This window comes from Cibotium barometz, chromosome 31 (assembly GCF_041138505.1).
Source record: "Cibotium barometz isolate CiBa-2024 chromosome 31, ASM4113850v1, whole genome shotgun sequence".
NCBI classification, from domain to species: Eukaryota; Viridiplantae; Streptophyta; class Polypodiopsida; order Cyatheales; family Cibotiaceae; genus Cibotium; species Cibotium barometz.
The window spans coordinates 44,194,182-44,220,732 of NC_141076.1; the positions used below are offsets into that span (position 1 = coordinate 44,194,182).

Consider the following 26,551-nt stretch of genomic DNA (forward strand, 5'->3'; position numbering starts at 1 on the left):
CCGGTGTTTGGAACCTCTTGAAGGATGAGGGAGATGGCTTTGGCGAGACTTTAATAATAAAGGCTTTGGTGAAGTCCTTTGCCATCCTTACTGCTTCAGCCATGGAAATTGGCTTGGCATTCTTGCCTAGGGTGTCCAAAGGTTCGTTCATTCCTCGAATGAACTTAGCCATGAGTTGCTCTTCGTCTTGCGATGGTGAGTACTTGAGGAGAAGAGCAACCGCCTGGTGATACTCTTCAATAGTTTTGCTCCCTTGAATTAACTCTAAGAATTCATTTATCTTGGTTTCTAAAAATCCGGGGGACAAAATCTCTTCCTTAAGTAAGTCTTGAGATCATTCCAGGACTGGGTGTTCCTATCTAGATGGTTAGTCTTGCAATGGTTTCTCCATGTCACCTTGGCTATTTTCACTATCTTCAGCCTTGCAAGAGCCATTTTGCTCCTCTCGTTGTATCTGGTGACATCGAAGTATTCTTCCATTACTTCGATCCACTTCTCCATAGCCTCGCCCAAGTTCTCCCCTCCTTCACCCTTGAAGGGACGTGCCTGAGTTCTGTGAAGGGCTTTGCGAACATCGGGGTCAAGCTCTTCCTCATCTGTGAGAGGGTGGTCTGGCTGTAGGCTGCGGTCGCACGCCTCATGATTATGCCAAAAATGATACATTATTAAATTCTTATTTGATTTCGTCAATGAGATCCTAAGACTTAAGAGGTTCGAAAAAAAAACTTAAACAAGATAATCAATCTTATTGGAGATCTACGACATATGTCCGAGGAACAAATCTTGTTTCTTCAATTCATCATATAATAAACAAATCACTTATATAACTGAGAATTTTCCACAAAACATTTCTTTATTTATATAAAAGTTACAATATGTACATAGAGCATCCGGTCTCCATAAAATCAAAACCTTCGTGGTATAAGCATGAGACGGCGATACTGGGCTACTAGCATGCCGCAATACAATTGTTCTCTTACCGCTAAAGGTGCTACAATCTTACTACTTGGGATAAAACATCTAAGAAGTCTATAAATATGACAAGAAAGCCTAAAATATCGAGGTGTGGGGTGATATAGGATAACACCGCGAACCACGTTTAGCTTCAACAATACCATGGCTAAAGAGATATTCTTCCTTAGCATCAGGTGCTGGTTGCAAGAGGCATGGACATATTGCCCTGCATGCCACTTATGCTGCCGTCTCTTAGCCGAGGTTCGGGAAATATAATTCCTCAAAATGCTTTACGAGTCTTACTCTGCCCATTGTTCGAGTAGTAGAGCGGAGGAGCAGATATGTTGAAAGGCGAAAGTAGTCATATCCTGAGACTGAGTGAGATTGGAAATACCAAATAAACATGGAACTTCCATCTATAAAACCAAATTCATGGATTAAAAGTCTTCATTAATGAAGTTTAAGGAATGAAAACACAATACATAAATGCTCTTTCTGAGTTTTTATTATAAATTTTTTATAAAATTTATTTTTTCCTTCTTAGCTTTTAAGAAAGCTCTGATACCACCTGTGAGACCCCCGCCCCCTCCGTGATTGCCCCGTTCGGGGCACCGATGGCGGAAGCAACGTCGGCCTCTCGCACGGGGCAGGGATTTACACTCGAGGCCTCGTCCACAGATATCCGAACAACAAGAGACTAGCCCGGAAGGCGCGGGCGATTCCACCAGGGAAATCATTTAACGGGAGATTTATCTAATGGGTCAAGGCCTTAACTAATCAAACTGATCCGACCGAACTTGTAAGTTAAATGGTCAAATAAAGGAAGAGACTTGCACTTGGTCCATAGAATCACCGCGTTTTCCCCCTTAAGTGAGGCATAGCTGGCTGATTCCTTCCCACGGAACAAGGATCTTCCTAGGACTTAATCTAACTAACGTAACTTAATTGTATCTATCTGTATTGCAAGAATCCCCCGATCTAGCCTACCCCAACCGGCCCATGGGTTAGCCAACCACCCACCAACCACTGAATCGGTGGGATTCCTTTATATAAAAATTTTGGTTATGTTTTGTCTCAGGTACTGAGGAAAAGAGTTCCCAGTGAAAAGATGCAGGGGGGAAGAGAGCTTGAGCTCTTGCAAGCACACACACACACTCACAAAACCCTAATAGAGAACACACAAGGTGAGAGGCTGAAAATCTTCTTCTTCTCTACTCAACACTCAACACCCATATACAAGAATAAGAGTACACATAATATGAAAGGTACTACATACACGGGTTCTCTATAGTGTGAACCCGACTAAATGAGCTAGCGCTATAACTATGCCAGTCTCTAGAATGGCTGTCACACAGCCTGTCATCCCACTGGCCGCATATCACCCAAGATCTCACCAACCATGCCAGTGGTGTAAGTGTGGGGCCTATCCCCCAGGCGGGTCATCAGTGTCCACCGCCTCACTAGACGAGCTCGATATCTCAACACTCCCCCTCGAGCTCAACTCCATCTCGTGTACACCAAGCGAAGCCCTGAATCTGCGGAGCTTCTCTTTACCCAATGCTTTGGTGAAGATGTCAGCTACCTGATCCTCTGTGCTGACATAAACAAGGTCAAGGTCTCCTGCTAAGACCTTCTCTCTGACAAAGTGGTAGTGGACCTCTATATGCTTCGTACGAGCATGAAATAGTGGGTTCCTGGCCAACTGTATACTGCTAAGGTTGTCACAGAAAATGACAACTTGTCTATCCACTAATAGACCCAAATCTGCAAGTAGCTTTCTCAACCAAGCTACCTCACATACTGTTATAGCAGCTCCTCTGTACTCGGCTTCTGTACTCGATAGAGCAACCGTAGGCTGCTTCTTGCTGCTCCAAGTCACAGCAGCACTCCCCAAAGAAAACATGAAGCCACTGGTAGATCTTCTGTCTGAGATACTACCAGCCCAATTAGCATCTGTGTACCCATGTACACATATCTCTGTCCCAGTCTCATAGAATAGTCCACAATGCAAAGTAGACTTCACATACCTCAGTATGTGTCTCACTATATCCAAATGCGGTTTCCGTGGAACCTGCATAAACTGACTCACCAACCCAACAGCATAGCTCAAATTTGACAAATGAATTGTACCCTTACAACCAGAGAAACACTTTGGACATTTTAACCAAAAAAATAATTTCGCAACCATCAGGCACACTGGCACACATATCGAGGCTGACACCCCAAAAAAGGGGGTCCTCGTCCCAAAAAGATGTCGTACACATACTCGAGCACCCGTACAATGACCATGCAAGGACCAAAGACCGGCCACCCTAGCATACGGTCCCCACTAGCCGCCCACATGGACACCCATGCAACTACTGACCCGGAAGGTACATGCGTACCTCACCGTGTACATGCACCATCCCTTTCCCAGACTCATGCAGCCATAGATCGGTGTACTTTCATCGTACATCGTCCTTTGCACCCCGCTTTGCTCTCCCTTTCTCTGCACCCATACCCGTACAAACTCCAATATAAACCCCTATCTCCCCCCGTGGTGGCCGATACCCCAACGCCCTTTACTAGCTGTACCCGACACTCTGTGCAGAGACTGCACCTGACAATTTGGCTCTTTAGAGGTGGTTCCCACATAAGAGTTTTATGCTCCTAAAGTGAGCAAACAAACTCCAATTTGCAATCTGACTAAAGCGTTAAGTTTGCGCAAGCAGTGTGGCTACAAGAAGGAGGAAAGAATGGCTCCTCTTTGAAGATGCCAAAAATATCACCTTGGGAAGCATGCATAACAATGACCCTAGAGGGAATGCCCTAGATGCGGCCCCAACTCTCCCCTTGGGAGTCCCACAAGAAACTAATGGCCAGGTTAGCTTAATAATCATTTAAAAAAGAGGTTTTTTTATTGACTTTTAATTTTAACATTAATTAAGAAAGAAGGTGCTACTTTTCTTTTCTTTGAAATACCAAAATTCTTGTGAAATTGTTGCTTTCTCAACAAGATTATGTTGTTTCTCATATCCTATAATTTACTTAAGCAATTATGTTATTATCTTGATTAAGTTAAAGTACAAGTACATCTTCTCCTTGCCTTGATGCTAATCCTTTTTCCATGCTTGTGTAGCTAGGCAACGATGTTAGCGAGGTCTGAAGTCGGGGCCCAAGGTATCCCTCTTACCATGGGGAAGATGAGGCTCGCCAGTTTAAGCAAGTGTTATGAATGCTACCTAGTTCTATGCGCCTCGGCTAGTGCCATGAATAAGCCCACCCTAGCGTGTAGACATCCCTCCAAGGAGCGGGAGGATCAAGCGATGGAGCTTGAGAGGGCGATAGGCCGTCTTGAGTCCTCGCCATCTACCACAACGACAAGGTGTATGGTCTCGTAGGGATTGCCCAATCTATAGAGGCTAGAAGGCCAAATTCTAGATTATCGGCAGAATAAAGTAAAGGAATAAGAGATCTTGGATCTAACTATGGATAGAGTTGAACATTGTATTTATTTATTTAACTATGGAATAAGAGATCTTGGATCTAACTATGGATAGAGTTGAACATTGTATTTATTTTATTAAATCCCTTGTTTGCTAGCATTGTTGTATCATTTTGTTAAGGACTGTTTAAATGAACAGTGTAAGGTCATTAATTAAGGAACTTGTTTATATATTTCACATAGCATGGTAGGACTAATTAGAAAACAAAATTGATGCATGACATGCTAGAGTTCACTAGATCATTATATATAATCACTTGATAGTAAGATAGAAGTTTAGGATCTTGCTAGACCATCTAGTTTGATAGAGGTATGCTACAATGTAGGACGCAAAACATGTCCATGCTATGAAAACTTAGGTTCTTACTACCATATTCTTCAAAAGATTCTTTAACAAAGATTTGTGCTCTTGGTGTGGTCAGTTGAGTAGTTTGTCATTTTTTAAGATGCCCACATGCATAAAGACATGCATGTGATATCTGTTATACCATGCATTGAAATGAGTCCTTTTTTCAAGGTTAATGATAAATTATGACAACCATGAACATGAATTTTAAGTAGAAACATCAAAAAATCCATTGAGAAGGCTAGCATGCTCATTCACTCTGCAAGCTCTTTTAATGGATATATAATGTTGAACCAATGATGGTTGAGATAACTATAGCCAAACAATTAGTCATGTTATCTATAATTAAGGATGACAAGGGGGACCATGAGCTCGTATAATATATTAAGCTAACCAACCTACTAGAAGACATGGTGCCTCTTGTTGTACATAAAATAACATTTCTAGAGTAAGTAAACTGCTAATTCTTTAGATGTACTTATAATATCAAAAATTTTAGATTAAACAGGCTAGTAGGAGAGATTCAAAGCTTTCCCTACTGGTGTAGGTCATGATGCTATATGGCTATTGTTAGAGCCACTCTAGTTAATATAGTTTTCCTTGCCATCTTATTGTTCTCTTACCATTATAGCACAAAGCTTATCTCTTGTAAGACGAAGCTAGAATATATGACTTACTGGTGTAGGTCATGATGCTATATTGCTATTGTTAGATCCACTCTAGTTAATATAGCATCATGACCTACTAGTGTAGGTCATGATGCTATATTGCTATTGTTAGAGCCACTCTAGCTAATATGGTTTTTCCTTGCCATCTTACTGTTCTCTTACCGTTATAGCACTAAGCTTATCTCTTGTAAGATGAAGCTAGGATATATGAAGCGACCTCACCTTGTGCTTAATGCTAGAATATATGAAGTGACCTTACCTTGTGCTTAATGTTAGAATATATGAAACGTCCTTACCTTGTGCTTAATGCTAAATGGAAAAGTCGTATAACTCATGTATATACTTGCTTAAGGCTAGACATAGTGGCCATGGGACTATTTTGAAGTTATGGCTAGCCAAGTGTGAACTCTAATGATTTGTAAATAAGGGGATTTTAACATTAAGAAATACATAACCATTTCCCTTTGTAATAGAATACTTGTGAGCTCTCCCCTCTTCTCCATATTATCTTACTTGTGTTCTTTGAATGCTTGTATATGCATGCTTGGGTAGGAATGTTTGCAAGATCTCTCTCTCTCTTGTGAGCTTCCCCTCTTTATCCATCACCCACCACTTGGGAGATCAATCCATAGTGTAGGAATTTTCTCCTTGCCTCAATCTAGGTGGAGAAACCTCTTCCTTCACACCCATAGTGACAAAATCTCTCTTGGTGTGACAATGAAGTGAGGATGCATGCTAGCACACCCACAACTGGGGAATTACAATTTACGGTTCTAACATAAAGTTCCCAATGATACTTGTTTCAATGGTAAAGGCAAGGTAATATCTTAACTTGAACACATACTTTGTGCCATTATTCCTAGGGAGTAGCCTAAGGGCTTAGCTAGTTTCCTATCTATTCTAAGATATTAGGACTTCCTAATACCTAGGTGATTTCCCATCAATTTAAGCTATTGGGACTACCTAATATTACTCAATGTAATTTAGGAGTTCACACTTTGAGAGACATATGGTTTGTATGTGTTGGTTTTGATGTTTTCAATCTTGTATACATTAGGCTCAAGACTTCAATTTGTAGGTCCTGGAAGTGAAACTCTAATTTTTTGGCCATTTACTTGAGGTTGCACCTGATAAAACAGGTGTACCTAATATTATATTGGTTAAAGTTGCCTTCAAGACTTGTAAGGTCATACTACCTACCATATGTCAGAAAGATGTTTTCATCATAAAATCTACAAATGGCCAAAAAAAAAAACTTAACCAAAAAACACAATGAGATCTTCGCACTATAACTAACCAAGAAGCATGAAAAAAAAACATGCTTCTTAGGCATGTAGCAAAGAAGAAAAAATAGTGACCTCTTCATACATACATGCTTTAGCCTATCTGTATCAAGATGAACAGATATAGTCTCCATTTTATTCACCTGTGCATCCATAAATCCCTTCATTTTGAGAAGAAAATGAGTTGATAGTGAATCCATGACAAATATCCAAGTGACCAAGGATTTGGTGAGGGATTTCAACCTTGTATAATTAGGTAAGGTTTGGTGGGGTAGGAGAGAAGCTTAATATACCCCAATTAACCCAGGCACACTAAAGAAAACCTAAGTATTTACTTTCCCCCAAACCCTCACCTATGCACCCTTGGAATCTAGGTGCTCTATCCTATCTAAACAATCAACCAACAATCAATGCACATGGGTTCCAAAAAAGGGAAATAAATTTATAGGTTTCCTAGGTTTTGATACCAATTGTGAGAACACTTATGGCTATGTGCTAAGTTTCTAGAGATATAAAGAAGAGTGTGGTAAAATAACACATATAGCACACACAAGAGTCCTAAACTATTGCTCTAAATAAATAAGTAATACAATTAAAAGTCAAGTACAAGATGTGGTTGAGAATGAAGACGTCAAAATTAAAGCCCTATACACTTCTAGCTAGCACTTCTCTTACATAGAGAAATGCTTTGTGAGGTCCAACACTGAGAAAATCAAATGAATATAAAGATTTGGCTACCCACATATATCTAGATCTACTGTAACAAGTAAGATCCTCATCACCACATTGAGGGGGAGTGTTGAAATAGCAATGTGTGAGATTGCAACAAGTAAGCAAGGGAGCATGACATTAGAAAGGAAATAGAAAGACTAAGGGTCCTACATCAAAGGTTGATTTGTTCACTTGTAAAAGGTGGTCAATGGTCAAAAAGGAAGCACATGGAAAGCACAAGGTGTCACATGTAGTGTGAGCATTTATGGACAGGCACAAGGGTGCATATAGCTTGGGAGCTCAATGAGAGCTATAAAATGATGTATTCACAACACTCATTTGTGAGCCTCCCTAGCTTAGCATTTCACAAGGTTCTCTAGGTCCACATTTTTGTTAAGGGGTGGGTATCTTTAGGGCTAAATAAGGTCTGATTTAATAAGGGGTGGGTATCTTTAGGGCTAAATAAGGTCTGATTTAATATCTCCTCGATCTTTGATGTTTCCTTTAAAAAATTATTGGTCTCTACGTTATATGAATATTTATTCCTAATGATCTTCTCATAAGAGTTAGGAAATCACCTTTTGAAATTTCTATTTATAAGGATAGGGTCTTATAGTCACACTAAACCTTAATCCTTTACCCTTCACATTGTTAGATCCTTAGAAGGATAAGGAATCCTTCCCTTGTCTTACCCTATACTTCATTCCCCTCATCAGCCATCTAGATAATTAAGGCTATCCAAGAAGTTAATCTTCGTTTCTCTATTGGTCTTAACAACTAGTAATTAAAACTAACAAATGATTAATTTAATCCTTCTTTTCCTAGCTAGTAATCGAGAGTAATTTATGGCTATTTAAAAATTACCACTCCTAATTTTAAGGAATAAGCCCTATGAATTTAGGATACATAGGTAATATTTAGAAAAACCTAAACATGGATTTGTAACTCTTTAATCCTAATTTTAAGACATAACTAATGATCTTTATTAATCCATGATTTCCATGTATCTTAAGGATCTTAACCATGATTCCATGTATCTTATGGGTTTTAACTATTCCTTAACCCTTACTTAGCTTTCACACTTTTTTATTAACCCTCATTAGAAAATCCTTTAATCTATTTCTTAAAAATACATTTAGGAATCTAGACATGAGATCTCATCCTAGTCCATCACATGGACTAAAACCATCTCTTCGCCTAAATACAATTCAACTTCCTAATGATCAGCACCTTAATGATTAGTAACCACTTAATCAAGATTTTATGAACTGTAATTATTAATGTTTAATCATGCTAATCTTTCCCTAAGGTACTTCAACTCTTATTCTTGGTTAAACTATTCTCTAATCTCAAAATAATCATCTTATTTAACCTTAATCTTAATTAACTCCTATCAACCCCTTAATTATCTCACTAATCACCCTCCAAAATAATCATCCAATTTAACCCTTATCTTCATTAACTCCTATCAACCCCTTAACTATCTAACTAATCACATTCCAAAAGAGGACTAGCAAGCCTTTAACTCAAAATCAAGAGCCAATGAGTAAGAGAGTCTAATCAAATGCATTGTGATTATTTAATCTAATTTAGTAATTAAGAGAAAAATAGGCTCACTAATCACATCATAATCTACTAATACAATTGAGAGATTTAGAGGTTTCTAGGACAAGGAATCATAATAGCCCACTTAGATTTTGTCACGGGATCTAAATTTCTAGATTCAGCTCCAAGATTGGGTGCAATCATCCCCCCTCATGTGTGTATGGCCTATTTTCTCCCACACATGAGTATTTACGAGATATTTTATTCCAAATTAGGCCATAGCCTCCAAAAATACAAAAAGGGGTGCTTTTCTTGCACGACAATCTCTTATCTTCAAAAATAGAGTGCCCATAAATTGAGGCTTGGGTTTAAAGCATATCACGCTTTACCAAATATTAAAGATCAAGTCTATGGTTGATAAACTATAGCTTTTACAAAATAAATCAAAATTTGCACAAGCTAGCACATGTATTTACAAGCTTGTTTACAAAAATGGTGTGCCAAGAAATAAATTGGTGCGACTTCTCCTCAATCCTCAGAATCCTCTTCACCTATAAAATAACCAACAATAAATTGGTGAAATAAATATTCCATAAGCATACAAACCATCATCACACACATGTTTGCCAGGCATAAGGAACCCGGGAATCACCCCTACATACGAACCAACTGAAATAAACATTGGAGACCCCAAGCATACGTCAATATCCACCAAATGTATTAATATTTATAATGGTATCACCCATCATATTAACATAATTTGGCATGATGCAAAGATAATCCAACCATCCCCAAATTATCTAAGAGGATAGAATAATATTTTTAAGAGGACTTAAAATATATTCCCATAACATTCCCTCTTGCTTGAGTTTGCAATTGCCCTCAATTATCGGTTTGTTGAAAAGAATAGAGGATCTCAGGGAAAGCATGAAAATATTTCTCAGGCACCCATCTTGCATCTTCATAAAAGGATGATTTTTGAAAGTTATTAAATATTTGTTATATTGGTTTCCAGAGTACGAGTTGGTGTAATTTGATGGTCAATGATACTATGGCAGTAAGATTTATTGGTCTCCTTCAACAATAAGAGGTGGTTCTTCGTATACTGGATGAGTGGGAAGTTGTCCTTTGAAAGGTTTTAATAAGCTAACATGAAATGAATTGTGAATGTTCTAATGAGAAGGTAATTCAAGTTTGTATGTAACATCATTAATTTTGTGGATCACTTTAAAAGGTCCATGAAATCTTGGTGCAAGCATAAAAATTGGGAATTTTTTAAGTCAACGTTTTTCAATTTTCAAAGGTACATAGTCTCCAAGCTCAAAGGATATAGATTTACGTTTACTTTTGTTAAGCATGAGAAATGAAATATTTTACGTCATTCAAAATGGTCGTAAAATCAATGGTGAATTGATCACCAACTTCAATTTTGTGAGAAAGTCTACTTGCCGGAATAAGCAAAGGTTTTCCATATACAATTTCGAAAGGTGCTCGACCAGTAGCTGAATGAGGAGTATTATTGTAAGCAAATTGGAGAAGATGAATGTACTTATCCCATGAGTTAGGTTGTCAAGCAACATAGGCTCTAAGTAGATCTAATAGTGTTGTTAGTAACCTCAGTTTGTCCATTTGTTTTCAGATGGAAAGCTATTGAGAAATCTACTTTAGTGCCTAGGTTAGAGAATAATGTGATCCAAAAATTACTAGAAAATCTTGAATCTCTATTAGAAACAATGACTTTGGGTAAGCTGTGATGTACAAAGATTTGTTTGATAAACATATTTGCGGCTTGTTGAGAAGTCAAAGTTTTCTTACAAGGTAAGAAGTATGCTTGCTTACTCAAACACTCAATTATTGTCCAAATCATATTGTTAACGACTCGATGTAGTAGGCAAACCTGTGATGAAGTCCATGGATATTTGTTCCCAAGTATCATTAGGAATTGGTAGAGAGGTAAGTAGTCCTTGGGTTTTACCTTTGTAGCTTTTAATCTTCTGACAAAAACAAAACATTCAGCCACAAATTTTGCTATATCTTGTTTGAGATGAGGCCAAAATAATTCCCGAGATAGTAGTTGTAAGGTAGCTGAAACACCTCGATGACCCATGTATGGTGGTTAATGCATTTCCTCCAGTATAAATTGTCTAAAAGGTTGTGTAATACACAATCTTTTTTGGAAGAAAAGATAACCATCATGGCATGATTAATCACCAATAGGGTTCCAATTATTGTTTCTAAGCTTAGTCCAAATTTCGAAAAATTTTGGGTCTGTATCATAGGATTCTCTCATAGGACTAAATGGTTAACTTTGAATAACAAAAATGTTGTGAATACTGGGACGTCTACTTAAGCATCGGCCACAACATTTATTGAATCATGGGTTGGAAACTTTGGATAAATGAAGCCCATTTGATATGTTGATCAGAAATGAATGGTTGAGTCAACAAATGACGAATGCTCTGTTGGTCTGTCTTAATTAAAAATTCAGATCCCATTAAATAATGTTTCCAGCATGGACAACTGCAGCTAATTCTTTGTTATATGTTCTGCTGGTTTTAGTTTACGACTTTCATAAAGCAATTGGATGTCCATCTTGCATAAGAACAACACCAAAGCCTTGTCCACTAGCATCAGTAACTACAACAAAGAATAGTCGTTGAAAATCTGGTAATGTAAGAACTGGCGCATGGGTCAATGCTTTCTTAATTTTAGCGAAAGGATGATCATGTCGACTAGTCCAATCAAAATGTCTAGCTTTCTTAAGAAGTTCGGTCAAAGGATGTGCAATATATGAAAAATTTGTAAAACGAACTTCATGTAGTAACTACATAATCCAAGAAAAGATCGGAGCTCGTGAATATCATGTGGTCTAGGCCAATTAGTAATGCTTTTGATCTTTTTAGGATCTACTCGAATACCATCAGCAGAGACAATGTGTCCTAGATATTCAATTTCTTCTTGGAAGAATTTTCTCTTTTCAAGATTAGCATAGAGTTGATTCTCTTGAAGAAGTGAGAATACTTTTTCTAGATGTTGTTCATGTTCTTGACGATTCTTACTGATGAAAACTAAGATATCATCAAAAAACACTACAACAAAGTTTTGATATTTCAAGAATATCATATTCATCATTTTGTTAAAAGTAGCTAGAGCATTAGTCAACCCGAATGGCATAACTAAAAACTTATAATGGCTAGTTTGGGTTCTGAAGGTAATTTTGTAGATATCTCCTTCGTCCATTCAAAAATCTAATGATAACCAGACTTTAGGTCAATCTTGCTAAAGACTCGAGCTCCTTTAAGTTTGTCTAGAAAGTCATCTACTCGAGGTATTGGATATCAATTCTTAATAGTAATTTTGTTTAGTGCACAATAATCAATACACAATGGATATGTACCATTCTTCTTTTTAACAAGAAGAACTAGAGTATCAAATGGAGAACTACTGGGTCGAATCAATTCCTTTTCTAATAGTTCTTCAACTTGTCCTTTGAATTTCCTTTTGTTCTATCATGTTAACTCTGTAAGGAGCTTTATATGGCGGTGAGCCACCAAGAATTATTTTAATCTTATGGTCTTCTAGACAAGGTCTGGATAAGCCAGGTGGTAACTCGTCTATGAAGCGATTAGAGAATTTAGAGATGAAAGGGTCATGAGACATATTTGATTTGGAGTCATCCGGCAGTAAGCTGGTTGACAAAAATTAAAAATGTCTTCTCCTTTTTCGGTACAACTCTTTTTACTTGAGTATGAGCCAAAAATGGGCCTAATTCACATTTGTTTTAGCATTGAAGACAAATTTCTCGGTTATCTTTTATTAACTACATGGTATGGGTATCATAGTCAATATGGGGGTTATGCTCATGACTCCATGGCATACCTAAGATGATGTAAGGTTTCCCTCTTCCAAAATAGGGGAAACACTTAAGATAGTCTACTAAGTCTTAGCTTGGAGAAAATTTCCTACTCGTCGATACCTTGACCATGTAAAGATTCAAGGATACAATTTGTAGGTAAGACCTAGTCCTATCTGCAGGGGGAGCATGGTCTTCTAAAAGTCAAATTACCCATAGGGTAATTAATCATAATTCGGGCAACTACTAGTTTTAATTCCTAGAGACAACGCTTTTTTCCTCATCCATGCAAGGCACAACCGCTGGCCTAGTCTTCTAGAATAGAGTTGCCCAAGAACCTATTTATCTAGCATAGGGCTTTCACTTAATCTGTTGGAAAGCTACCCGACTAATCAGTTCCACCAGTCCGTAGGATGGTGCCGTCAGGGGCATTCCATCCTCCCACTTTCCACCCTACTCACATGTCAATTTGTTTTCTGATTAATCCTACCACAATGTTTGACATAAATAAGCATGTTTCTTAATTAAGGCCCTTTTCACAAGGTTCATTAAAACAACCTTGTCAATTTGTTTTCTAATTAATCCTACCACAATGTTTGACATAAATAAGCATGTTTCTTAATCAAGGCCCTTTTCACAAGGTTCATTAAAACAACCTTTTTCCACAGTACAATAATGCCAAAGACAAGATTTACAAAAAAAGTTTATACATGAATCAATTCCATATAAGCCAAACCGGCTCTCTTATTCTTTACCTTTATACTGCCGATGATCTAGAATTCGGCCTTCCAGCCTCTACATATGCTGTGGGCAAAACCCTACGGGACCATACACCTCATCGTCAGCCACCACTGGCGAGGACTCAAGCTAGCCTGTCGCCCTCTCAAGCTCCATCGCTCAATCCTCCCGCCCCCCTCAGAGGGATGTCTACGCACTAGGGTGGGCTTATTCACCGCACTAGCCTCGGCCCTCAGAACTAGATAGCATCATAATCACATGTCCACCCTCACGGCTATTGTTCCTTTACTCGTTAACAAGAGCTTCAGAACTTGAAATAGGAGAATGGAGAGTCTCCTAATAGAAGTCTCCTAATACCTTCTAGTAGAAATGGAATTATCTGACCATCCTCCCGATCTTAATGTCCTCTCACTCGTACTCTGACTCTTCTCTCTTTGAAGGACTATCACAAAGTATCCTTCTCTCTCATAGAGCTACGACATACGATTCTTTCTCTAAAAGAAAACTATGGAGTTGTGGTCTCTTCCTCCAAAATACCATAGCAATCTAGCCTTCTCTTCTAAGAGATTAGATAAGAATGAAGAGATATATACATCTCAACGTCTAGGATTACCTTGAGGCTTCTTACTGCCTTCTTACAGTTTTCTTATGTAGAGACCCTAACAGAACCGAAAATTTGTTTTGGTCATAACTCTTTGATCAAAACTTAGAATATGGTTGTATAACCAGTCAAAAGAACCGGAAGGCATCTATTCTACAAGCCATCATGGGTAGAATAGGCAAAAACGTCTGTATATAGCCGCAAACGCGCCATCTTTAGAAACGCGTTGCTTTTCTACATTTTTAGTATGCATGGACTCTAAATATGTAAAAGTACTCTAAATACGACCTCCTATCACCTAAATTCAAACACTAATATTTGGAGCTAATATTTTTATTCTAACACTTTCCTAATGTTTTTATCTTATTGTGTCACTCTTCTCTCAGTACACTCTCTTTCCTTCTTGAAATCTATATTAAAAGAGACACATACATGGCTTGGGAGGGACCGTATAGATGACATCCACACCTTGTAAAGGTGCCACTAGGAATGTTCTCTTTTCTTTTAGTGAACCCATTTGTAATTCTAAATCTCTAACCTCCCCAGTGCAATTGTACTTAGTATCTTGAAATGCAGCCTCTACTTTGTGATTCGAGTACGATGCATCTAAGTTAAGTGCTTTCAATGCTTTCTCAGAAATGAAATCATGTGAACTACCATCATCATGCAATATAGAAATTAATTTTTATTTTATTTTTCCTTGAATTTTCAATAAAGCATGAATTGAAATCTAACCTGGATCTGAATAGTCGGGATCAGAGTTACCCTCTTGCTTGAGTCGACGAGCCATCTCGATGTGGAATTCTTCTTTTTGTCAGGACAATCTTACGCGAGGGTGTCCTTCCTTATGACAATTGTAGCATCTGAAGATTCGATTCTTTGGTTATCCATTTGAAGGTTTGTTGTTGTTGTCCTTCCAAATACCTCCTTTAGCCACATCTTTACCCTTTTGCATCTTGGATTTATCAAAAGTACTAGCAGGGAAAGAAGATTTAGTAGATTTTGTAAAAGATTTATCTTGAATCTTGAAATCTCTAGATATAGTTGTTTTACGCTCTGAATTTAGGGCAAGGTCCATAGCATTGCTAAGGTCATGTGGACGAAACATGTTAACATCAGCCCTAATGGTAGACGAAAGTCCTGCAATGAATTTTCTACGTTGCTCTTTTTCCTTGACTTTTTCAATGACTTGAACCTGTAAAAGAATGTCCTAAAACTTGTCGATATAAGCTTGGACATTCTCTTTATCAATCTGGCGCAGAGTGTCCCATCATTGACGTGCTTTAGCTTTGTACTGCGATGGTAGATAAGAGTATCTGAAACTCTTTCCATGTTGAAGGTCGATGTTTACCTTGCTTAATCACATTCCACCATAAAGCCGCACTCTCAATTAAATGATTACAAGCACATTTAATTTTATCTTTTTCGGAGAACTTCTCGACAGAGCAATAGTCATCTAGTTGGCTAATCCATTAAAATTTAATCTAAAATTTAAAATTATATATATGTGTGTAAATCTATTTAAGTGTGTGTGTGTGTGTGTGTGTGTGTGTGTGTGTGTGTGAGAGAGAGAGAGAGAGAGAGAGAGAGAGAGAGAGAGAGTTTCTATGTGAGAGAGTGTGCGTGAAGAGAGAGAGAGAGAGTTTGTGTGTGTGTGTGTGTGTGCATGACAGAGAGAGAGAGAGAGAGAAGAGAGAGAGAGAGAGAGAGAGGCTGAGAATTTCTATGTAGGAGATAGTTTGTGTGGGAGGAGATAGTGTGTGTTTTTATTAGTGTATGTGCGGTGTGTACATGTGTGTGTGTGTGTGTGTGTGTGTGTGTGTGTGTGTGTGTGTGTGAGAGAGAGAGAGAGAGAGAGAGAGGCGACAGATAATTTCTACGTAGGAGATAGTTTGTGTGGGAGGAGAGAGTGTGCCTTTAGATTAGTGTATATGCGGTGTGTACATGTGTGTGTGTGTGTGTGTGTGTGTGTGTGTGTGTGTGAGAGAGAGAAAGAGAGAGAGAGAGAGTATATGCATGCATGTGCGTACATCTGCATCTATGTGTAGAATGTGCTTGACAGAGAGAGAGTGAGATGTAATGAGGGAGGGTGAAAAGAGAGAAAGAGAGTGAGTGAGAGAGAGAGAGAGAGAGAGAGAGAGAGAGAGAGAGAGATGTAATGAGGGAGGCTGAAAAGAGAGAAAGAGAGTGAGAGATAGAGAATAAAAAGTATCTTTTAATAAAATATAAATTAAATAGAAAACATATATGTTTATGTGTGTATACATGTAAGTGTGTGTGTGTGTTTTTATTTACATTTATATATACATACATACATATGTGTGTGTGTGTGTGTGTGTGTGTGTGTGTGTGTGTGTGTGTGTGTGTGTGTTTAGATGTGTGTATGATATATCTATTTATATATTTAAAAGTGACCACAACTTATCACCCATCTCCGCACATTATATATTTAAAAGTGACCACAACTTATCACCCATCTCCGCACATTAAAATTTAATCAAAATTAATTAAATTATGTCGATGTTTGTATTTATATTTTTAAATACATGTATATATGTATAAGTATATGTGTCTATGTATAGGTTTATGTATCTAAAACATAATATTGTATATACTATATATTTACATATGTGTATGTGTACGTGAGAGAGAGAGAGAGAGAGAGAGAGAGAGAGAGAGAGAGAGAGAGAGTAAGTGAGACAGAGAGAGAAAGATTAAAAGAGAGAGAGAGAGAGAGAGAGAGAGAGAGAGAGAGAGAGCTTCTGTGTAGGAGAGTGTAAGAAGAGAGAGGGAGTGTGTGCATGTGTGTGTGTGTGTGTGTGTGTGTGTGTGTGTGTGTGAGAGAGAGAGAGAGAGAGAGAGAGAGAGCAGGTGTGTATATGTGTGTGCATGTGAGAGAGAGAGAGAGAGTTTCAACATTTGAGAGTGTGTGTACGTGACAGAGAGAGGGAGAGGGTCATGTGCATGTGCATGTGTGTGTGTGTGTGTGTGAGAGAGAGAGAGAGAGAGAGAGATGGTTGTAGAGAGGGAATAGTTCTTTTCTGGAACCTTGGTCGGCCGCAGCAATGCGCGGGTGCAATACTAGTATATATATATTTAAAGCTTTTTGTAAAAAGCTTATCAAAGCTTTAGTCTTAAAAACTTATCAAAGCTTTAGTCTTAAAAGCTTAACAAAGCTTTTTAATTAAAATGATCAGCGTAGCTTTATTACACTAAGCTTAACAAAGCCTTTATGCAAATCATCCAACGTAGCTTGTTTATCTCAACGTAAGCTTTATTATTTAAAAGCTTACAAAGCTTTTAATTAAGCTTACAAGGCTTTTATGGGAATAATCCAGCATTAATTAAAAGCTTTACTTAGCTTAGGTGAAGCAATAGGCGCAAACGAGCAGTCCCTCCTTGGATTCGAGGATTCGCAGCACAGGCTGGGCTGCTATGGAATTGAGAGAAGAAAATTTTCCCTTGAATTTGACAATTCATGGCCATGAGTTGGAAAGGGTAATTAATCAAGTCTATTTTCCCTTGAATTTGACAATTCATGGCCGTGAGTTGGAAAGGGTAATTAATCAAGTCTATTTTCTGAAATTTTCCCCACAGTACATATACTCTATAAATTGACTCTTGGAGATTCACACACCGTTCATTATAGGTTTCTTTCTCCCTCAACATTTTAGCAACCTAAAAGCTAACCTAAAAGCTAAGCAAGATTTGCTCTCAATTTTGGAATTCATCCATACAAAGGGATCAGAAAGAGGTCAAGAATCTAGAAAAACCATTTTTCAATTTTAGAGTGGTTTCATGGTTTTTTGAAAATGGTTTACCACCCTCCTCTTAACCTTTGGTTATTACCCTTTGGTTAATAGAGGCAATCCTTAAAAACCTTTGAACTTAGCTTTCTACCACTCAAATTTATCCCCTTCTCCCTATGTGTCTCCTCTCATACCACTCTCACACCACTCTCACCCACTCTCACTCGATCTAAATTTCACTCTCACACCCACTCTCACACCACTCTCACTCGATCTAAATTTCTAGATTAGGCTCCAAGATTGGATGCAATCATCCCCCTCATGTGTGTATAGCCTATTTTCCCCCACACATGAGTATTTACGAGATATTTTATTCCAAATTAGGCCATAGCCTCCAAAAATACAAAAAGGGGTGCTTTTCTTGCACGACACTCTCTTATCTTCAAAAATAGAGTGCCCATAAATTGAGGCTTGGGTTTAAAGCATATCACGCTTTGCCAAATATTAAAGATCAAGTCTATGGTTGACAAACTATAGCTTTTACAAAATAAATCAAATGTGCACAAGCTAGCACATGTCTTTACAAGCTTGTTTACAAAAATGGTGTGCCAAGTAATAAATTGGTGTAACTTCTCCTCAATCCTCGGAATCCTCTTCACCTATAAAATAACCCACAATAAATTGGTGAAATAAATATTCCATAAGCATACAAACCATCATCACACACATGTTTGCCAGGGCGTAAGTAACCCGAGAATTACCCCTACATAATACAAACCAACTGAAACAAACATTGAATACCCCAAGCATACGTCAATATCCACCAAACATATTAATATTTATAATGGTATCACCCATGATATTAACATAATTTGTCATGACGCAAAGATAATCCAAGCGTCCCTCGAATTATCTAAGAGGGTAGAATAATATTTTTTAGAGGGATTCAAATATATTCCCATAAGAGATTTTGCTAAACATAAACCTCAAACTAATCAAGTCCTTAATGATCAATTTTAATGAAGACTAGATCCCCAACAAGTCCTTAATGATCAATTTTAATGAAGATTACTGCCCTAACAATCTTAATAATTCTTTTCATGACTTTAGCTGGCAAAGGATTAAAAACCATGGTCACTCTACAAGTAAGGAAGCCTTCTTTTGCTAAGTGTATCTATGACCACATTCTCCTTTCCTGGCCTATACTTTATCTCAAAGTCAAACTCCTAAAGAGTCTACATCCACCTTCTATGTCACATGTTGAGATCATCTTGAGTAAAGATCCACTTTAGACTCTTATGATCTGTCACCAAAGTGAATCTTTGCCCAAGAAGATAATGTCTCCATTACTTTAGGGCATACACTATTGCAAGAAGTTGCAAATCATAGACACCATGATTTCTCTCGTGTTGTCTGAGTTTTTGTATGTCCTTCTTGCATGAGGAATTCTCCTATAGCAAATCCACTAGCATATGTAAACCACCTCAACTGACTTACCAAATTCAGGTAGCTTAAGAATAGGATTGGTTACTAAGGTAGCTTTCAACTTGTCACCCATTGAAATGGGTGGTCCTTCTTTAAAAGTGCAGTCCATGAAGGTATGATAATTTGACACCATCTAGTTAACCCTAAGAATCCCTGAACTTCCTTCATTGACTTGGGCTCTTGCCAATCTATAACTGCTTGTACTTTGACTGGGTCTACAGATATGAACCCTAAGTATTCAATATAATCTATGAAGAAGGTACACTCACTCTCTTTGGCAAAGAGTTTACACTTCCTTAATGATCTCCAGGTCCTTCCGTACATGCTTATCATAATCAGCAGCATCCTTAGAATACACCAAAATATCATCAAAGAAGACAAGAACATAATCAGCCAAGTGTGCCTAAAAATTTCTTGTGTAAGATGGTTAAAGGTAGCATAAGCATTTGTTAACCTAAAGGGCAACATTGTGAAGTCATAGTGTCTATATCGGGTATTAAAAGCTATCTTAGGCATACCTTGCTTCTTGATCCTGAATTGGTAGTACCCCTACTTTAGAGAGTACTAATTTTGTCTTCTAATCCTATATTCTTTAACTAAACTAAGTTTCTCAATTATCATAGCTTAACTTAGGTTGGCAACATGAAATGAGAGAAAATCTAAGCTAACCTTGATGATAAACTTTTCCTCTGTATCAACCCAGTGAATGAGGTCACATAAGGAGTTTCTTGGTAAGGTTGTCCAAAGTAATAATCTCTAAACTTGAGATAATATATGGCCATCTTTACTTTATTGTTTGTCATATACTAAAAAGCAATGCTAACAACTTGATACTCATGATCAATGATCAATTGGCATTGGTCTATTACTGTATCACACAGCTATATGTTTAATATTTTGAATTTAAAGATAATACTCAACAAAAGAAAAAGCTCTATTTTTATATCAATCTTATTTTTGTACAACATTGTCTTTTGCTTCTTCAAATATATCTTGGGTTTAGTACTTGATCCAAAGGCTCGTCAATCCTAGGAATATGACATTTGTTCTTTATGGTTAACTCATTCGACCCTCTATAATCTATACACAACCTAAGGGTTCCATCCTTTTTCTTTTTGAAGAGGCATTAGTGTATCCCATGGTGACACATTGGGTTGTATAAACCCTTGTTTCAAAAGTTGCCTCAACTGCTCCTTGAGCTATGTTGCTTTAGGAACATATAAGCTTGATTGACCATAGGTTGGGATCCATGCACCAAGTGCTCCTACTTGAAGCAACCAAAAGCTTAAAATTCTTACAGGGGGGTCTGGATCATAGAGAACTATTGATTCTAACCATGGTGCTCTATGGCTACATGAATTAGACCTCTTTCTTGCTCTACCTAGGCGCTAAGTAACTACCTTAGAAACACTCTCTCCCTACAAAGCTTGCTTCGTTGCTCATCTATATATAAAAAAAGGCATGTCTAAAAGAAGCCTCTGTGGGTGATAACTACCTAAAATATGGTCTCTTGCCCTCCTTGGCTCCAACTCTACCCACGGTTCTACTTAGGCATGGGAAGATTAGATGCACTCCCTAGGTTTGCTTAAGTAGGAGGGTGTAAATAATTTTTTTTTTCAACTGGGCTTTTGGCCCAAGATTCTCATAGTTATCAAATTTCACCGTCCGTAGACAACCGCCTGTAAGCAATTAATTTACCCACTTTGTAGGCGATACCACCGACGAGGGTGTAAAGATTTTTGAGAGTAAAGCTTAGGCAAAATCCTTAGCCATTTTCACGGCTTTGGATATAATGAGGGCTTGGCATCTTTTACTAACCTGTCAAGCAGCGAATTGAGCTTACGGATGAACTTCATCCATGGTTGGGGCAAAGCGAAGATGGACAGATGGACGCATAATATCATAATATATTTAATAGAAATGCAAAAAAAACATTTTGGTGCCATATTACCATCACGTTTTTATCACTACAATGCAACAAAGCGGGAAATCCAAACAAGTGTCCATTCTTGAGTTTCATGATTTCGTTATATATTAGTTGGGAATCCTCCTCTGCTGGAAGCCAAATAAGCACAGAAAAAGTGATAGTATCCTTGGATTACAAACTTCTCTCGTGGAAGATACAGTGAAAGGTGGTGGAGTCTGACAATTTATTCATCTAAGGGTAAGGGAGCTCGTCCACAAATCCTATGCTCTGTTACTAGCCCCAATTTCTCCATGATCATTGTCAGGGAAAGATTGGAAGCATAGAAGTTTTTGGAAATCCATCTTAAGAAGAAATGGCTGTGTTGTCTAGAAATGGCGTGGAAAGAACAGCTTCAAATTCAGCCATGGAACTGTGAATTGGTAACACAGGAACTCGGCACAGCTCTTACAAACCCACTGAAGACAATGCTTTGCAGAGCACAAGAACCCCAAGCTGTCCATTGCCTCGGTTCATCAAGGGGAGACCCCATTGGGTTCTAGGTCTTTCAAGAGACCCACTACTTGCTGCATGGTAGGTCGTTTCGCGGCCATGTTTGCAGTGCAGAGATACCCTATCCGCAGAGCTTCGAGCATTTCCGATATGGGTCCTCTGTCCGACGAGATCCTAGGATCCAGAGCTCTGTGTGCCCTCTTCTCCTTCATCAAAAGCCTCACCCATCCCACCAAATTGCCAGAGAAACCTTCTTGGTAGAAGTCACCAAAAGGCCTCTTTCCTGTCACAAGCTCAAGCAACACAACACCATAGCTGTAGACATCACCTCTCATGTTTACTGTACTTCCCGGCTGCCTGTACTCGGGTGGAGCATAGCCCGGGGTGGTCCCTGCAAACAAACCTTCATCACTGGCTGCAAGAAGCCCTACTAGCCCAGTGTTGGCAAGGTGTGGCTCAAACTCTCCATCCAACAAGACATTGCTGGCCTTCACATCTCTATGCACAATCTGACAGGAATGGCCATGATGAAGAAATGCAAGAGCCCTTGCAATTCCTAGAGCTATTTTGTGTCTCCGGTTCCAAAATCCGAGCTCACCAGATGCTGGCACCCCTGCTTGAACTGGCTCCCACTGAAGGTCCCTGCTCCAGTCATCTAACTGGGTTCCAACAGGCAAATCGTGCAGCCAACGGTGAAGACCCCCATTTTCCATATACTGATAGATGACAAGCCTCTCATCTCCTACTAAACAGTAACCCAATAGGGGCACTAAATTAGGGTGCTTAATCTTGGAAAGAGCTCCAAACTGATCTCCTGCTTCTTGGTCAGTCAGTATTCTCCCTTCGATAAGCACTTTGATAGTCACATCAAGCCCACCTGGTAAATCAGCCCTATACACAGGCCCGAACCCCCCTTCTGTTAGTTGAGACTCTTTGCTGAAGTTTGAAGTGGCTTGCAAGAGGTCTGCAAATGTTAAATTTAGCAAAGGCTTTTCAAACATCACCACAGGAACTGAGCTGGGGTTCTTCACATTCGCCAACCACGTGCCGGAGTCGGTTTCGAAAGAGAATGGCCCTGACACATACTTCTCTTCCAGAGGAAATTTCCTTGCAGAAAACCCTGAACAATGCTTGTTTCTTCTCCTCAATGATAACAAGCCTGTTGCAAACAAGCAACATGAAAACACAACAATACCTGCAGCTATGATGCCAAGTATCATAGCCAAGTGTCTGCTGGACCTGCCCTGATGTGTTTCTCCATTCTGAGCTATGTCTGCAGCAAAAGGTTCACATATTCCAATGAAAGAATCCGGCCCGAACTTGTCCTGGAGATTGTTAGCTACACAGTCTGAGGGATTATTAAACGAGTAATTAAGGTAGGAAAGAGAGCTTAGATTGATAAGAACAGAGGCATCACCACTTAGATTGTTGTTGGAGAGGTCAAGGTAAGTGAGATCATGCAGGTTTATGAGAGAAGAGGGTATGCTTCCATTAAGGGCATTGTAAGAAAGGTCGAGTATGGTAAGGCTTGTGAGGGTGCTTATGTTTTCAGGGATGATACCAGCTGCCTGTGTTTGAGAAAGGTTGAGGTATTGCAACTGGTGAAATGTGGTGACCCAATGCCAGGAAGAGAGGGTAAACGCGTTCCCAGCCAAGCCGAGGTGAATGAGAGATGCCATTTGGGATAAGTTCCATGAAGATTGACCTGTGAGCTTGTTAGAGGAGAGGTCGAGCCATGTTAGAGATGAAGGCAGCGAGCCGACAGAGGCGGACACATCGCCATTAAACCAGTTATGGCTGAGATCAAGGTGCTGAAGACGGCTTGATTGCTGGAAGCTGGGAAGGGGCCCTGATAGGTTGTTTTTTGAGAGATCAAGGGCAGAGAGAGGTGAAGTTATGGCTATGGATCTTGGAAGGAGGGGGCCCTGCAGCAGGTTGTGGGAGAGATTTAGGTCAAGCAGGCTTGGCAGAGAGAGTAAAAAAGCAGGAAAAGCTTGCAAAAATCTGTTGGATGAGAGATACAGAAAACGAAGCTGGGACAGCTGAGGTAAATCTGCAGGTAAAGAGCCAGAGAGATTGTTCTGAGACAAATCTAATCTGGTTAGCAGAGAAAGACGGGACAGTCCTGCCGGAACTTGGCCGGCAAACAGATTCCGAGACAGCGAGAGGTAGCTCAGCTCCGACAGACGGAAAAGCTCTTCCGGAAAGGCTCCAGTCAGCGAGTTGTCGTACAAGCTCAGGCGGGAAAGAGCAGAGAGATTTCCCAGAGTTTCGGCCGGGAAGTTTCCCCGGAGATTCATGCCCTCCAGGAACAGGCCTGTGATCCTCATTTCGCCATTGCTGGCATAGGAACACTCTACCTGGAAAGTGGAGCTCTCCTGAATGGGGCCTTGCAAAAGGCTGCACGCCGGAGTTTGAGAATCTGAAGTGCCGGCAAAGATCCACAGCGAGCTGCTGCCGGAAGTTTGCTGAAGGAATCGCTGCAAGCAACGGAGGTCGTCGTCAAGAGGCGTAGCTTGGAAGGTTCCAGCAAGCAGAGAGAGCTGAAGAAGGAGAGGGATGAACATAATGGCGGGGACCTGCATTTCGGCGGCAGCAGAGTCCGGCAGCTTGTCAGATGTACTACGCCTCAAGCTGTTTGCGAAGGTGTGCGAGAAGCGAAGGCATGAGGTGCCGGGAGACTGGGTGCGTGAGTGCTGCTATGGCTGGAGTCCGGCAATGCGACTCTCCGACAGGATACCGTTTTGCCCTGACTCTCCGACAGAATTTCGCCTGTGAGCTCCACTGCCATTGTCGTGACTCCGGTTCACATCCATCTCTGCTGGCGTCTATAGGACGGACAACCGATCCCTGCCGGTCAACACGGACGACCCGCCCTTCACACGGGCAGGGAAGGTCATAGCCCTCAGTTTTTTTCCCCAATTTCCAAAATAAGTTATTAATAACAATAATATGTTTTACCATAATTTCTCTTATTGGGTGGTGTCCACCACCCAATAAGTCTAATTGTTAGTCCACATTAGCCTTAACCTAAGCACCCATGTGCTTAAATTTGAAAAATACCATCATTTCAAACTTTCTACTAAGCCTTGGGAAGTTATGATTTATAAATTTAAAAATCAGTAATAACTACCTTCGATTTTCATCGATAGAGGTTTTTCACCATCCAGGTGAAAACTTTCTTCTGCGCACAACTATGGTCTCTGACTCGACACTCTAGAGATATTGCCCATGTGTTTATATCTTTGTGCCTAAAAGTATCTTTAGTATCTTGGAGTTTTCAGTGCTTTTGCTTTTTAAATGCTCAACCCTAGAAAAGTTATGGGTAGAGTTGTTCCACAACAATTGATATTGGTGGGGAACATATGTTGGCTTTGTCTAAGTTTTGCACTTGGAAGTTTTATCATAAAAATAGTTTATTGGGTTAGCATTTCTTGTGGCGAAAAGGTGTCATTCCCTTGTTAACTAGGCCACGGGGACTACATCTTAAGGCTTCAAGAGTCTTTACAGATATAAGGAGCATGGAAGCACCATAACTCCCAAATGGACATTGCCATGGCAAAAAGGTGTCATTGCCTTGTTAACTAGGCCATGAGGACTACACGTTAAGGGCTCATGAGTCTTTACAGATATAAGGAGCATGAGAGCACTAGAACTCCCAAATGGACAAGCACCATTGCTTGTTCAATCCTAAGAGTACTTGACCATTGTCAAATTTTTTATACTTTCTTTATTAGTCCTAAGCTATACTTTACACATTAGAGACAACCCAATTCAAGAGAATCAAGGCTACCCACCCACATGAGTTAAAACCATGCTTTAAATAAATAGCATGGGCATGCAAGACTATGGTATACATAATCATTTATCGATGGTAAAAGATCTTTGTCTTTTCTTGTTATGTACCAAGTGTGTCAAGGCTCTAAGGGATTTCCATATCAATTCCCTAATCCCCCACTCATCGTCAAACTTTAGGTTGATATGTTGAGCACATAAACTAAAACACTCAAGTCCTCACCTTCCAAGGTACTCTTTCACACCTTTTATAAAAATTGGGTAGAAAGACCTCCACTACATACACACTTGCCACACCACAATGGGGGTATTTGACGAAGAATGTGAGACCACCTACAACATGTGAACAACTCAAGGGTAGATTGAAAATGTTGTTATAAAAATTTGCTTTCACGCATGCCACGAAATGCGCCATCATGCAAACAAGTCAAACAAAGCTATATGGCTAAACAAGAGAACCCCACAAGTATATAACACTCTCAATCTCATAAGCAACTATATGGCTAAACAAGAGGGCCTCACAAGTATATAACACTCTCAATCTCATAAGTAACTATGTGGCTAAACAAGAGAACCCCACAAGTATATAACACTCTCAATCCCATAAGCAACTTCAACACAAAGTACCTTTTTATTAAAGCTTCACATCTATTATGCTTCTAAAACACTTGAAATGGTGGATGATTCATCTTTTGATGCCTCCACTATAACCAAGGAGAATCATCTTTCGATGCCTCCACTATAACCAAAATAAAGCGAGAATCCTTCCCATAATCATTATTGAGAAGAAAAAATATAATTTTCTATATGGGTGATTTTTCCACCAAGGAGATTAATATTGCTACAAAGGTAGAGATTTCAAACAAAAAAAAAGATTGATTTTAAACTCCATTAGTTTGACTTTTGTCCTTGACTTTAACACA

At 39.2% G+C, this 26,551-nt stretch overlaps 1 protein-coding gene across 1 annotated transcript; it reads right to left on the reverse strand.

The window, feature by feature from the left end:
* Positions 1-21,431: 21,431 nt before the first annotated feature.
* LOC147620906 (uncharacterized) lies at positions 21,432-24,725 on the reverse strand. The gene has a single exon (XM_086825177.1). The coding sequence runs from the start codon at positions 24,416-24,418 to the stop codon at positions 21,857-21,859; it is 2,562 nt and encodes an 853-aa protein (XP_086681303.1). The 5' UTR covers positions 24,419-24,725; the 3' UTR covers positions 21,432-21,856.
* Between the last annotated feature and the right edge of the window lie 1,826 nt (positions 24,726-26,551).